A 13,997-nucleotide genomic window follows, 5' to 3' on the forward strand; every position below is an offset into this window, starting at 1 on the left:
TCTGTCGCCAGGCTGGAGTGCAGTGGCACGATCTCAGCTCACTGCAACCTCTGCCTCCTGGGTTCAAGTGATTCTCCTGCCTCAGCCTCCCAAGTATCTGGGACTACAGGTGCGAGCCACCATGCCCAGCTTATTTTTTATTTTTATTTTAATTTTTTTGATACGGAGTTTTGCTCTTGTTACCCAGGCTGGAGTGCAATGGCGCGATCTCGGCTCACGGCAACCTCCACCTCCTGGGTTCAGGCAATTCTCCTGCCTCAGCCTCCTGAGTAGCTGGGATTACAGGCACGTGCCACCATGCCCAGCTAATTTTTTGTGTTTTTAGTAGAGAGGGGGTTTCACCTTGTTTACCAGGATGGTCTCGATCTCTTTTTTTTTTTCTTTTTTTTTGTCTTTTGAGACGGAGTTTTGCTCTTGTTACCCAGGCTGGAGTGCAATGGCGCGATCTCGGCTCACCGCAACCTCCGCCTCCTGGGTTCAGGCAATTCTCCTGCCTCAGCCTCCTGAGTAGCTCGGATTACAGGCATGTGCCACCATGCCCAGCTAATTTTTTGTATTTTTAGTAGAGACGGAGTTTCACCATATTGACCAGGAGGGTCTCGATCTCTTGACCTCGTGATCCACCTGCCTCGGCCTCTGAAAGTGCTGGGATTACAGGCGCGAGCCACCATGCCCGGCAGACTTGGAAATTTCTGAATACATATGGGAGAAAGGGAAATATAGGTGCCATGGGGGCAGTGGGTGGACTTGCATGTCTCGTGGTAGAGAGTGTTGAAGGTGCCATACAGATCTTTGATTTTATTTCACGACAATTTCTTGTGATGTGTATACTTCCTGCCCCCCCATGATCATCAACCGTGATCCCTGCTGGGGCAGCAAGAGCTCATCCCTTCTGTGGACTTCCACAGTCCTTTCCTTTCCTTAGACACTCGGTACAAACTGGAAGGGCACACGGTCCTCTACATCCCTGCAGAGGCCATGAACATGAAGCCTGAGGTGGTGGTAAAGGACAAAGAGCTGGTACAGCGGCTAGAGAGTGAGTGGCTGGCATTGCCAGCGTCACCCAGGGATCACAGCGGAAAGGGAAAGGGGAAGCCCAGATGCTGACAATGGAGGTGGATTGGGAGGTCTCTGTCGGGGTTGCAGGGAGGGAAGGATGCTACTGGCAAGCAGTGTGAAGAAATGCAGGAGGTTGGCTGGGCACGGTGGCTCACCCCTGTAATCCCGGCGCTTTGGGAGGCCGAGATGGGTAATCATCTGAGGTCGGGAGTTCGAGACCAGCCTGACCAACATGGGGAAACCCCATCTCTACTAAAAATACAAAATTAGCTGGACATGGTGGTATATGCCTGTATCCCAGATACTTGGAAGGCTGAGGCAGGAGAATTGCTTGAACCCAGGAGGCGGAGGTTGCAGTGAGCCTAGATTGCACCATTGCACTCCAGCCTGGGCAACAAGAGCGAAACTCTGTCTCAAAAAGAAAGAAAGAAAAAGAAAAAAGCAGGAGGTTCTGTACTCTCCCCTGCAGCCTCCATGATCCACTGGACCCGGCAGATCAAGGAGGTGCTCAGTGCCCAGGAGACCGTGGAGACAGGGGACAATTTAGGTCCTTTGGAGGAAATTGAGTTCTGGCGCAACCGATGCATGGACTTGTCTGGCATCAGTAAACAGCTTGTGAAGAAGGGAGTGAAGCACATTGAATCCATCCTGCACCTTGCCAAGTCGTCCTACTTGGCACCCTTTGTGAAACTGGCACAGCAGATTCAGGTTTGTGAGTGGATCAAAGGGTTTGGCCTTAGCAAGAAGTGGGCAATGGTTGGGATGATACAAGGGGCTAAGGAGAGGGAGCCAGGGCAATCTTCAGCAGCATAGACTGCCACACCCAAGGTTCGGCCTTGTACTTGCAGAAGAATATAAAAATAGTAGAATAGAAGGTCCCAGGTTGGGCACGGTGGCTTGTGCCTATAACCCCCGCAGTTTGGGAAGCTGAGGCAGGCAGATCACCTGAGATCAGGAGTTTGAGACCAGCCTGGCCAGCATGGGGAAACCCCGTCTCTACTAAAATTACAAAATTAGCCAGGTGTGGTGGCAGGTGCCTGTAGTCCCAGCTACGTGGGAGGCTGAGGCAGGGGAATCAGTTGAACTGGAAGGCAGAGGTTGCAGTGATCCTAGATCGCACCACTGTACTCCAGCCTGGCGACAGAGCAAGACTGTTTCAAAACAAACAAACAAACATAAAAAAGAGGAATAGAGGCCGGGCGCGGTGGCTCAACCCTGTAATCCCAGCACTTTGGGAGGCCGAGGCAGGTGGATCACAAGGTCAAGAGATCGAGACCATCCTGGTCAACATGGTGAAACCCTGTCTCTACTAAAAATACAAAAAAAAAATTAGCTGGGCATGGTGGTGCGTGCCTGTAATCCCAGCTACTCAGGAGGCTGAGGCAGGAGAATTGCCTGAACCCAGGAGGCAGAGGTTGCGGTGAGCCGAGATCGTGCCATTGCACTCCAGCCTGGGTAACAAGAGCGAAACTCCGTCTCAAAAAAAAAAAAAGAGGAATAGACACAAAATCCAGACTCGAGGGAATTCTCAGTCTGGTGGGGAATTTGGGGCACACATATGCAAAAAGACAGGAAAGTTGACATGTGCTAACTTTGGTCCGAGGGCTCCCAGAGACCTGAAGTGACCACTACTGTGTAGGGCTGATGGAAGGGCTTCCTCGTACAGGCAAGTCAGGATGGGGTTGAAAGTGGTTAAAAAACTCTTGCGGACCAGGTGTGGTGGCTCACGCCTGTAATCCCAGGACTTTGGGAGGCCAAGGCGGGCAGATCATGAGGTCAGGAGCTCAAGACCAGCCTGGCCAACATAGTGAAACCCCATCTCTACTAAAGATACAAAAATTAGCTGGGCGTGGTGGTACACACCTGTAATCCCAGCTACTTGGGAGGCCAAGGCAGGAGAATTACTTGAACTAGGACCTGGGAAGGGGACATTGCAGTGAGCCAAGATCGTGCCACTGCACTCCAGCCTGGGCTACAGAGTAAGACTCTGTCTCAAAAAAAAGCGAAAGAAAACAAGAAAAAAGCCGTTGTGTTGAATCTGCTTTCCCGTGCATTCATCTACTTCTTGTCTCTCTCTACTGCCAGGATGGCTCTCGCCAAGCACAGTCGAACCTGACCTTTCTGTCAATCCTGAAGGAACCTTACCAGGAGTTGGCTTTCATGAAGCCCAAGGACATCTCTAGCAAGTTGCCTAAGCTGATCAGTCTCATTCGAATCATCTGGGTCAACTCTCCCCACTACAACACTCGGGAGAGACTGACCTCGCTCTTCCGAAAGGTGTGCAGATGCCGACGGCAGGCTGGAGGCGTTTGCGAGGGTGGCCAGGTTTTCTGAAGGGGGAATGCATTTGGCGGAGGATCATGGTTCAAAAGATAGTGAAGATTGCCCTTCTGCTCAGAGACTGAAGGCTTCTACCTATGACATCCGCTTAAGGGTTGCTCAGCCTTGGACCCTGGGCTGGACTTTCTATTTCTAGATGGAGGTGGCTTAGGCAGGAAGGGGGGGCCTCAGAATAGGAGCTGGTGGAACACGGGAAAGCAGCAGGAAGAACAGCCCCCCAGGCTGAGCTGTGCGGAAGGAAAAGCTCTTCTTCTCATTCCTCAGGATGGAGATTCAGAGAGGGAGAGGTGGATTTAGGAAAAGGCACTGGCTCTTGAGGAGCAGAGCCTGGTGCATTCACTGGGGGTGACAGAGCCAAAGAGTAGGAGAAGGGACAGTGAACTGAGAGCTTGCTGGGCAGGGCAGCTCTAGAGCTGGGCTGAGGCAGAGTAAGGGGCCACCTAGAAGAAGGAGTGGACATGGAACCCAGACGTGTCCTCCTGGCCAGTGGTGGAGACCTGGGGTGGGATGAGTTTCAGGAGTTAAATCAAGGAGTAGGGGGTTGAGATATGAGCACGGGCAGGGGGATGCAGAGAAGGAGTTGGGTGTAAAGGAGGCGGGAACAGAGGCTGTGGGGACTCCTTCCACAGATGAGCAATGAGATCATCCGCTTATGCTGCCATGCCATCTCCCTGGATCGGATCTTTGAGGGATATGTCTCCTCCAGCAAGGCGGACCTGCAAGGCTGCATTTTCTGTTGTCATGCTTGGAAGGATCACTACCTACAGGCTGTGCAGATGCACACCGAGTATGTTACGTCTCCCTAACATCCCACATAGCAGCTCCCTTGACATCCCTATACCAGGGTAGATGCTGACTTCTTTCAAGTGTACTTTAGCCTCTGGGTTGTAGTTTCCTGGACTCAGGAGTTTCTATGTCTGGCATCTGTAGCTCATTGCCTTGAGTTCACCTTATTTTGATAATCTCTCCTTCCTGATCCTAGGAACCCTACCTGGTCTTTTCCTCCTGTCTTGACCCCATAGTCTAAAATTCCATTATGTATGAATCTGCTCCTAGAACTTAGATGCTCTGTCTCCTGCCTGGTTCTTCTCACCTTAAATCTCTTCCCTTGCGATTCAGGAAAACTTGCTTCTTGGGATCTGGTTTTCTAGGGCTTTCCCTGAATGCAGGGCTCCTGGTCTGGCTTTGCATAGCCAGACTGATGCCCTTGCCTCCTGATTGAGCAAGTCTTTCTCCCGACACAGGTTCTCCAGTCGGGGCTGGGTCCTAGACCAGACCAGCATCTTTGCTCAGGTGGATGCCTTTGTGCAGCGCTGCAAGGACCTTATTGAGGTGGGAAGACCAAAGAACCAAGAGCCAACAGCAGAACTTCCAGAATCCCTCCCTACCTCCCACCCGAGGAACCAGGGGAAATGAGGCAGAGGCTAAACACTGAATTTACAGCTGGGCGCGGCGGCTCATGCCTGTAATGCCAGCACTTTGGGAGGCTGAGGCGGTAGATCACCTGAGGTCAGGAGTTGAAGACCAGCCTGACCAACATGGAGAAACCCTGTCTTTACTAAAAATACAAAAAATTAGCCTGGTGTGCTGGCACATGCCTGTAATCCCAGCTACTCGGGAGGCTGAGGCAGGAGAATCACTTGAACCTGGGAGGCAGAGGTTGCAGTGAGCCGTGATGGAGGCAGTGCACTCCAGCCTGGGCAACAGAGAGAGACTTTGTCTCAAAAAAAAAAAAATTTTTTTTCAGGCATCAAAGAGAGAGAGAGAAAAAAACATTAAACTTACCATGTTGGCTCTTCCTGCACAATTGTGTGCCCTACCACCCCTTCGCTTTTTTTTTTTTTTTTGGCATTTGCCTATTATCACTGCCCTCCTATCTCATATTTCATTCTGCAGCCACGGTTCATTCCAGCAGCCTCCTGCCCCCAGCCAGCAGCTGGTTGGTCCTCTCTGGTTTTTAGACATTTCTTTCTTTCTTTCTTTCTTTTTTCACTTGCCATCACTCCCAGTGATGTTTTTAGACATTTGAAACTAAACCAAATAGCTTAGGACTTATGAGTTTGGAAGGAAAGCAGGAACCCTCATGCTAGCTTCTTTTTAGGTATGTGATTGTCAGTATCACTTCGCCCGCTGGGAAGATGGCAAGCAGGGTCCCCTTCCTTGCTTCTTTGGAGCCCAGGGGCCACAGATCACACGGAACTTGCTGGAGATCGAGGACATCTTTCATAAAAATCTGCAAATGCTGCGAGCCGCTCGCGGGGGCATCCTGGATGTCAAGAACACCTCTTGGCATGAAGACTACAATAAGTGAGGGAACTGCAGGCTGATGCCAGGCGTGGGCAGGGAAGGCAGACCAGGGAGCCAAGAGTGGGAGGAGTGGTGAGAGTGTGCAAAGGAAATGATGGAAGGACAGCTCGGGATGCGGAGGGTGTGGACAGGAGAGTGTGCAGGGGAGGGAGGTGGCAGCTTGGGTTGTGGGTTCCAGAGTGAGCCTTTCAGGACTTGAATCTTGGTTCTGCCACATATCAGATATGTGACATTGGGCCAATGACCCCACCAGCTGGTGTCTCCACTTCCTCCTCTATGCAATACAGTTAGCGATAGAACCTTTCTCACAGCATTGTTTTGAGAATTAAATGAGGCCGGGCACGGTGGCTCAAGCCTGTAATCCCAGCACTTTGGGAGGCTGAGGCGGGCGGATCACAAGGTCAAGAGATCGAGACCATCTGGTCAACATGGTGAAACCCTGTCTCTACTAAAAATACAAAAAATTAGCTGGGCATGGTGGCGTGTGCCTGTAATCCCAGCTACTCAGGAGGCTGAGGCAGGAGAATTGCCTGAACCCAGGAGGCGGAGGTTGCGGTGAGTCGAGATCGCGCCATTGCACTCTAGCTGGGTAACAAGAGCGAAACTCCATCTCAAAAAAAAAAAAAAAAAAAAAAAAAAGAAAAGAAAAGAAAAAAAAAGAAAAAAAGAGAATTAAATGGATTCACGTAAGTAAAGTACTTACAATGCCCAGCATACAGGAAGCCCTCCGTACTCAGCAACCCAGGGATTCTTCCTCAGGGGTTGGACTTGGAGGCAGGCGAGTGCGCTCAGCTTCCACATCTCTCCACTGGTGCAGGTTCCGTGCCGGAATGAAGGACCTGGAGGTGATGACCCAGAACTTGATCACCTCGGCCTTCGAGTTGGTGCGGGACGTGGAGCACGGTGTGCTCCTGCTGGACACTTTCCACAGGCTGGCTGCCCGAGAGGTGCGACTGCCCCTCGGTGTCCTCGGCTTTCCCTCCCAAGTGCTTTCCTGGAATCCCTTCTGAGCCTTCCAGAGGTCCTCTGCCTCCATGTGGGCCCTTCTTCATGTCCAGAATCTGGGTGCTTCTTGTCTTTCTAATGTTCCTTGGCTTGGCATCCCCAGGGAGTGTGACTCCCGAAGCGGGGTGCAGCTTTCCTCTGGGATGAGTGACTGGAGGGAACCTACCTCCCTGGGCATGTCGCCAGCCTCTGCCTCTTCTTCCCTAGGCTATCAAGCGGACTTATGACAAGAAGGCAGTGGATCTCTATATGCTGTTCAATAGTGAGCTGTCCCTGGTGAACCGTGAAAGGAACAAGAAGTGGCCATACCTGGAGCCCTACATGGCCCAGTATTCTGGACAGGCGCGCTGGGTGCACATCCTCCGGCGTCGCGTCGACAGAGTCATGACCGTAAGTGCCTGGCCTTCTCTAAACTCTGTCTTCAGGGAGATGGCCAGGTTTGCAGGCTGTGCCGCATGCTGAGAAGGATGGGGGATGGCTCCTGCGAGGTTCCTCAAAGAGTCTTCATGGCCAGCACCTATGTCGGCTAGGGGAATGGCAGGTTCAGTTCAGTGAGATAGGTTGTGGGTTAAGATTTACAGAGGCGGTGAGCGTGGCTGGTAGCATGTGGACTGTTTTAGGAATTTCTTTTTCTTTTTTTTTGGAGACAGAGTTTCACACTCCAGGCTGGAGTGCAATGGCCTGATCTCGGCTCACCATAACCTCTACCTCCCAGGTTCAAGCGATTCTCCTGCTTCAGCCTCCCAAGTAGCTGGGATTACAGACATGTGCCACCATGCCCGGCTAATTTTGTATTTTTAGTAGAGACAGGGTTTCTCCATGTTGGTCAGGCTGGTCTCGAACTCCTGACCTCAGGTGATCCGCCTGCCTTGGGCTCCCAAAGTGCTGGGATTACAGGCGTGAGCCACTGTGCCCAGCCTCATTTTAGGAGTTTCATATCAGGCTGCAGAGGAGGAATAGGGCCAGATTCTGGGGTGTTGAGTCAGCAGAAGATACAGCCTCATGATCCAGAGACATGGACAGGTGAGGCCCTTACAGAGCCTGGTCTCTCTGCAAGCACAGGCACAAAGAAACAACAGGAAAACATTGTTTTAAAACTTTTTGGGGCTGGGCACGGTGGCTCAGTCCTGTAATTCCAGCACTTTGGGAGGCCGAAGTGGGTGTGGATCATTAGACGTCAGGAGTTCACGACCAGCTTGGCCAACATGGTGAGACCCCATCTCTACTAAAAATACAAAAATCAGCCAGGTGCGGTGGTATGCGCCTGTAATCCCAGTTACTCAGGAGGCTGAGGCAGGAGAATTGCTTGAACCCGGGAGGCAGACTTTGCAGTGAGCTGAGATTGAGCCACTGCACTCCAGCCTGGGGGACAGAGCAAGACTCTGTCTCCATAAAAACAAACAAAAAACCTTTTTGGGAATACAGGTCAAAAGCTGTTGAGGTAGTGACCTGCCATCGTGCAGCTGGTTCTGGTAGAGTTAGGCAGCCTGCAGATACCTGGAGGCTGGTTTGGGCTTGGCGGGCTATGCCTGTGCTAAGCAGGGGTGACCCTGGTTTTCAACCTTGTGCCTCATATCCTGCCTCTTCTGTGATTGACTTTTCTCTCCCAGCTTTTTTTTTTGCCCTGTACCGATTCTCTGTGCTTCCCTTTTCTCATTTTGACTTCTTTTCTCATCGTGCCTGGGTCTCTTCCTCTCACCTTCCTTTTTGTTTCTACCTTCCCTCTAAATTGTCAAAAATCAATCCATCTCCATAGCATACATGTGGTCGGGGTACGTGCGCATGCATGCATATGTAGGTCTCAGGGCGATGGTGGCCCCTGGAGGAAGGAAGGTGGCAGGCAGTCTCCACCCGCCTGTTCTTCTTCCCCTCAGTGCCTTGCTGGTGCTCATTTCCTGCCCCATATTGGGACTGGAGAGGAGAGTGTGCACACCTATCAGCAGATGGTCCAGGCCATTGATGAACTGGTTCGAAAAACCTTCCAAGAGTGGACATCAACGCTGGACAAGGACTGCATTCGGCGGCTGGACACCCCACTGTTGCGAATCAGCCAGGAGAAGGCGGGCATGCTGGATGTCAACTTTGACAAGTACGGGAGCCACCTGGCCCCTTCTCTCTACGCGCCCCTGCTCCAGCTCTCTAGAGTTTAACTCCCATCTTTTGGCTTCTCTCTTCATTCTTCTCTCTCTTTCTTATACTACGATATGTTTGCTATCAGCATTTTACTTTTTTTTTTTCCTGTCTCTCCCCACCCCCCACCCTGTTATCAACATTTTAATTTAACAGTTTATCTTAAAACAAAAACAAAAACAAAACCAAAAACGTGGGCCAGGTGCAGTGGCTCACACCTGTAATCCCAGTACTTTGGGAGGCTGACAGGGGCGGTCACTTGAGCCCAGGAGTTCCAGACCAGCCTGGGCAACATGACAAAACCCAGTCTCTGCAAAAAACCCCACAAAGATTAGCCAGGCATGGTGGCAGAAGCCTATAGTCTCAACTCGGGAGGGTGAGGTGAGAGGATCACTTGAACCTGGGAGGCAGAGGCTGCAGTGAGCTGAGATCACACCACTGCACTCTAGCCTGGGGGACAAGAGTGACCCTGTCTCAAAAACAAACAAACAAACAAACAAAAAAACCCCCAAAACGATTCCACTAGCCAACTAAACCAGAGATGTAGCTGTTCTGCCACTAGATGGCGATGATGGCTCAGTTAAGTCACTCAGACCTGCGCCTCAGTCCCAGCTTTCCTGCGCATTCGTGGGGCTGTCAGACCATGTCTTCCTCGCCTACAGCTTTATAGTTATGAAATTTTCATACTATATTCATTTAAAATGTAATTAGTCAATTAACTAATTTATTAAAAATACATAGTGAGTGCCTTCCACATGTCAGGAGCTGAAATAGGCACAGGCAGGGAAGGTATACAACGGCCAAGTCCCTGCCTTCAGGGAGGTTAGGCTGCCTCTCTCTAGGTCAACAGCTCTACGCTTGGAGCGGGGCTTGAGGCTGTGGCTGCTAGCGTTGGCTTTCACTCAAAATGTCCATGCTTGAGCCTGGCCAACATGGCAAAACCTTGTCTCTATTAAAAATGCAAAAATTAGCTGGGCATGGTGGCACCCACCTGTAATAATCCCAGCTACTTGGGAGGCTGAGGCAGCAGAATCGCTTGAACCCAGGAGGCAGAGGTTGCAGTGAGCCAAGATAGCACTACTGCACTACAGCCAGGGCGACAGAGTGAGACTCTCTCAAAAAAAAGAAAAAGAAAAAGAAAAAAAGGCCAGGTGCGGCAGCTCATGCCCGTAATCCCAGTGCTTTGGGAGGCTGAGGCGGGTGGATCATGAGGTCAGGAGTTCAAGACCAGCCTGGACAACATGGTGAAACCCTGTCTCTACTAAAGATAAAAAAAAATCAGCCGGTCGTGGTGGCAGACACCTGTAATCCTAGCTGCTTGGGAGGCTGAGGCAGGAGAACTGCTTGAACCAGGAGGTGGAGGTTGCAGTGAGCAGAGACTGGACCATTGCACTCCAGCCTGGGGGATAGCCAGACTCCGTCTCAAAAAAAAAAAAAAAAAAAAAAGAAAGGCTGGGCACAGTTGCTCATGCCTGTAATCCCTGCATTTTGGGAGGCCGAGGCCAGTGGATCACCTGAGGTCAGGAGTTCGAGACCAGCCTGGCTAACATGGCGAAACTCCATCTCTCTCTCTCTCTCTCTCTCTCTTTTTTTTTTTTTTTTTGAGACGGAGTTTCACTCTTGTTACCCAGGCTGGAGTGCAATGGCACGATCTCGGCTCACCGCAACCTCCGCCTCCTGGGTTCAGGCAATTCTCCTGCCTCAGCCTCCTGAGTAGCTGGGATTACAGGCACGTGCCACCATGCCCAGCTAATGTTTTGTATTTTTAGTAGAGACGGGGTTTCACCGTGTTGACCAGGATGGTCTCGATCTCTCGACCTCGTGATCCGCCCGCTTCAGCCTCCCAAAGTGCTGGGATTACAGACTTGAGCCACCGCGCCCGGCTTCTCTTTTTTTTTTTAACCCCATCTCTCTAAAAAAAAAAAAAAAAAAAAAAAGTCCATGCTTGTGGGACCAAATGTAGAAAGGGCTTTACCAGAGAAGTCCTGTGTGGAGATAGAGTCCCAGGGACAGATGAGACCTCGAGTGTTTGTCCTGGGCGAGTGTCTGTCCTGGGCAGCACTAGCCAGGGGAAGAGGGCACATTGTGGTTGAGAAAGGAAGCAAAAGAACCAAGAAGGGGAAGCAGAGCGGAGTGTCAGGTGAGAGGGGTGAGGCAGAGGCATCAGTGAGAAGTACGGGGAGGTTGGGAGTTGCGCAGATGAGGAAGCAGTTGAGGAGCAGAGTGTGAATGTGGCCAGGCCAAGAGGTTTGCGAAAAGGCTCCTGCCAGTGAGGGATGTTGGAGATCAGCTTTGCTGAGCTTCCTGGTTTTATGAGTTATGGCCAAGCACAACCATGTAAACATGGACTCATAATGAGTAGCCTGTAGTCCCAGCTATTCAGGAGGCTGAGGTGGAAGGATTGCTTGAGCCCAGGATGTTGAGGCTGCAACGAGCTTGATTGTGCCACTGCACTCCAGCCTGGGCAACAGAGCCAGTCTCAAAAAAAAAAAAAAAAAAAAAAAAAAAAAAAGAAAAGAAAAGAAAAAAGAAATGCCATATGTCAGCACTGATTGGTAGCTACCTCCTTCTACTCGCCAGGGGTCAGCCAGTGAGAGTGGATACAGCATGAACTTCAGTGCTAAATAGTCTCAAGTTCAAACCCTGGAGCATTTTGCCACATGACCTCAGGTGAGCCATTGAATTTCTCTGAGCCTGAGTTTCCTCATCTACTTAAAAACCTTCTCCGGCAGGGCAATGCCAGCACTTTGGGAGGCGGAGGCAGGTGGATGAAGAGGTCAAGAGGTCAAGACCATCCTGGCCAAATGGTGAAACCCCGTCTCTACTAAAAATACAAAAAAATTAGCTGGGCATGGTGGCACCCCTGCACCTGTGGTCCCAGCTACTGGGGAGGCTGAGGCAGGAGAGTCACTTGAACCTGGGAGATGGAGGTTGTAGTGAGCCGAGATCATGTCACTGCATTCCAGAGTGAGACTGTCTCAAAAAAAAAACAAAAAAAACAAAAAAAACAAAAAAACGGAAAAATTAAAAAAAGCAGCTTTGGGCCAAATATTTATGGCCTGGGTTTATCTGAAACCCAAATAATGGCTAAATGGGGCTTCTAGATAGAAGAGGTATCTGTTTCTGTCCTTTGGGGATTGTTTTTCTAGAGAGATGTTATAGGATACTTTACATTTTTGTGGTTTTAAGATAAAACTACCTCAATCCAGTAAATAATGGAAGGGAAGAACATGAGCATAGTGAAGGATTTTGAAAGTCTGGGCTGATCACCAGTAAAGAAATCCAAGACAGTTGCAGCTTCCAAAACTTATCAACACTTCAAGGAAGTGCAGATAACTTTATCAGATTTGCTCTTTGTGTTCAAGCTCTGGTTAAGATCCTGAAATAAGCAGACTGTTCAAACGTCCTGATGTTCCTTGGAATTACCTGGCTCTCTTAGTCCTGGAGCCTTCCAGTCCCTAATAGCCCTTATTTTATCCCACAAGGGGTTTTGTGACCCCATCTTATATCCCAAATATTTGAACTCTGAAGTCCAAATTGGCTTTTATCACGTTTTACAGCCAGCTTTATCGATTGCACTGAACACAAACATATTCCAGATGTCATCCTTACCCTGGCGGAAGGAGCTGTGCTGTAGCTCTGTGCAGAGCAGAGCAGAATTTCCTGAGAGCAGGAACGAGATGCTGAGCTTTGTTTTTTGTTCCCAGAGCTTCTCTCTTCTCTTTTTTCCCCAGTCATAGAGTGCTTTCTTCCCCAGGTCAGCCTGCTGTGGGCTCTAAGCACTCAATTCCGCTGGCTTTCCTTTCTACCTCTACTGCCTGACCACTAGTTTGGAGATAAATTATGAAGTATTTTTTAAAAAGTCATCCCCCCAAACAGATTTTTATTTATTTATTTATTTTTTTGAGATAAAATCTCACTCTTTGACCCAGGCTAGAGTACATTGGCATAATCTTGGCTCACTGTAGCCTCTGCCTTCCAGGCTCAAGCGATCCTCCCACCTCAGCCTCCCGAGTACTAGGAAAACAGGCACCTGCCACCATGCTCAGCTAATTTTTTATATTTTTGGTAGAGATGGGTTTTCACCATGTTGCCCCGGCTGGTCTCGAACTCCTGAGCTCAAGCCATCCACTTACCTCAGCCTCTCAAACTGTTGGGATAACAGGCCTAAGCCACCTTGCCTGGCCCCCCCAACAGCTTTTTAAAGAAAAAATGATATATATACATATATTTTTAGAGACGGAGTTTCTCCATATTGGCCAGCCTGGTCTCAAACTCCTGACCTCAGGTGATCCACCCACCTCGGCCTCCTAAGTGCTGGGATTACAGGCCTGAGCTACCGTGCCTGGCCTAAAAATTATATATATATATATATATATATATATATATATATTTTTTTTTTTTTTGAGACGGAGTTTCGCTCTTGTTGCCCAGGCTGGAGTGCAATGGCGCGATCTCGGCTCACCGCAACCTCCGCCTCCTGGGTTCAGGCAATTCTCCTGCCTCAGCCTCCTGAGTAGTTTGGGATTACAGGCACACGCCACCATGCCCAGCTAATTATTTGTATTTTTAGTAGAGACGGGGTTTCACCATGTTGACCAGGATGGTCTCGATCTCTTGACCTCGTGATCCACCCGCCTCGGCCTCCCAAAGTGCTGGGATTACAGGCTTGGGCCACCGCGCCCGGCCAAAATTATATTTTTTAATAAAATAGATTTTACATTCTGGAAATTTCTCGACAAACTTCTGTTAAAGACTGAACGTCATTCAAAGGTCCCTCCCAGGATTTTCAGCTCAGTGTCAGGAAGGTATTGCCTGAATTCATCCTGTTGACTGACACGTTAAAATTGGATAATTGGCCTTCAAGTTACTTTGAAAATCTTGCCAAGATGAGAGAATGAAGAAACGTTTTGGCGCAGTGTTCGCCAGCATACATGCCCACGTAGGCTTGCCCAGATGTGCATGAACAGTGACAGATCTAAGGCATCCAGCTTGAAGGACATGAGAATATGTTTATGCTACTAGAAATGTCCCGGTATCTGTTATCCCCATATCCTTATAACACAGCGTTTTGTTACATTGATCTTTGGAGTTTATCTTGTTATGGCTTTGTTAGTATTGTTTACTAATTTTACATTGTTACAGTTTTTCCTTTG

The 13,997-nt window shown here is 49.7% G+C and overlaps 1 protein-coding gene across 5 annotated transcripts in view; it reads left to right on the plus strand.

Annotated features, from left to right (window-relative positions):
- Window positions 1–13,997, plus strand: part of DNAH2 (dynein axonemal heavy chain 2) — a 120,523-nt gene that overhangs the window by 21,541 nt on the left and 84,985 nt on the right. For 4 of the 5 annotated variants that reach the window (XM_074388138.1, XM_010339803.3, XM_074388135.1 and 1 more), the window contains 9 exons: window positions 926–1,036; window positions 1,529–1,767; window positions 3,145–3,336; window positions 4,029–4,186; window positions 4,644–4,731; window positions 5,501–5,706; window positions 6,524–6,653; window positions 6,919–7,101; window positions 8,586–8,800. In XM_074388138.1, the coding sequence (XP_074244239.1) occupies window positions 926–1,036; window positions 1,529–1,767; window positions 3,145–3,336; window positions 4,029–4,186; window positions 4,644–4,731; window positions 5,501–5,706; window positions 6,524–6,653; window positions 6,919–7,101; window positions 8,586–8,800 (1,522 nt within the window). The remainder of the gene's footprint in view (window positions 1–925; window positions 1,037–1,528; window positions 1,768–3,144; window positions 3,337–4,028; window positions 4,187–4,643; window positions 4,732–5,500; window positions 5,707–6,523; window positions 6,654–6,918; window positions 7,102–8,585; window positions 8,801–13,997) is intronic. The other variant, XM_074388137.1, reaches the window with a different exon arrangement.

Source organism: Saimiri boliviensis, chromosome 17, assembly GCF_048565385.1.
Source record: "Saimiri boliviensis isolate mSaiBol1 chromosome 17, mSaiBol1.pri, whole genome shotgun sequence".
Classification (NCBI taxonomy): Eukaryota; Metazoa; Chordata; class Mammalia; order Primates; family Cebidae; genus Saimiri; species Saimiri boliviensis.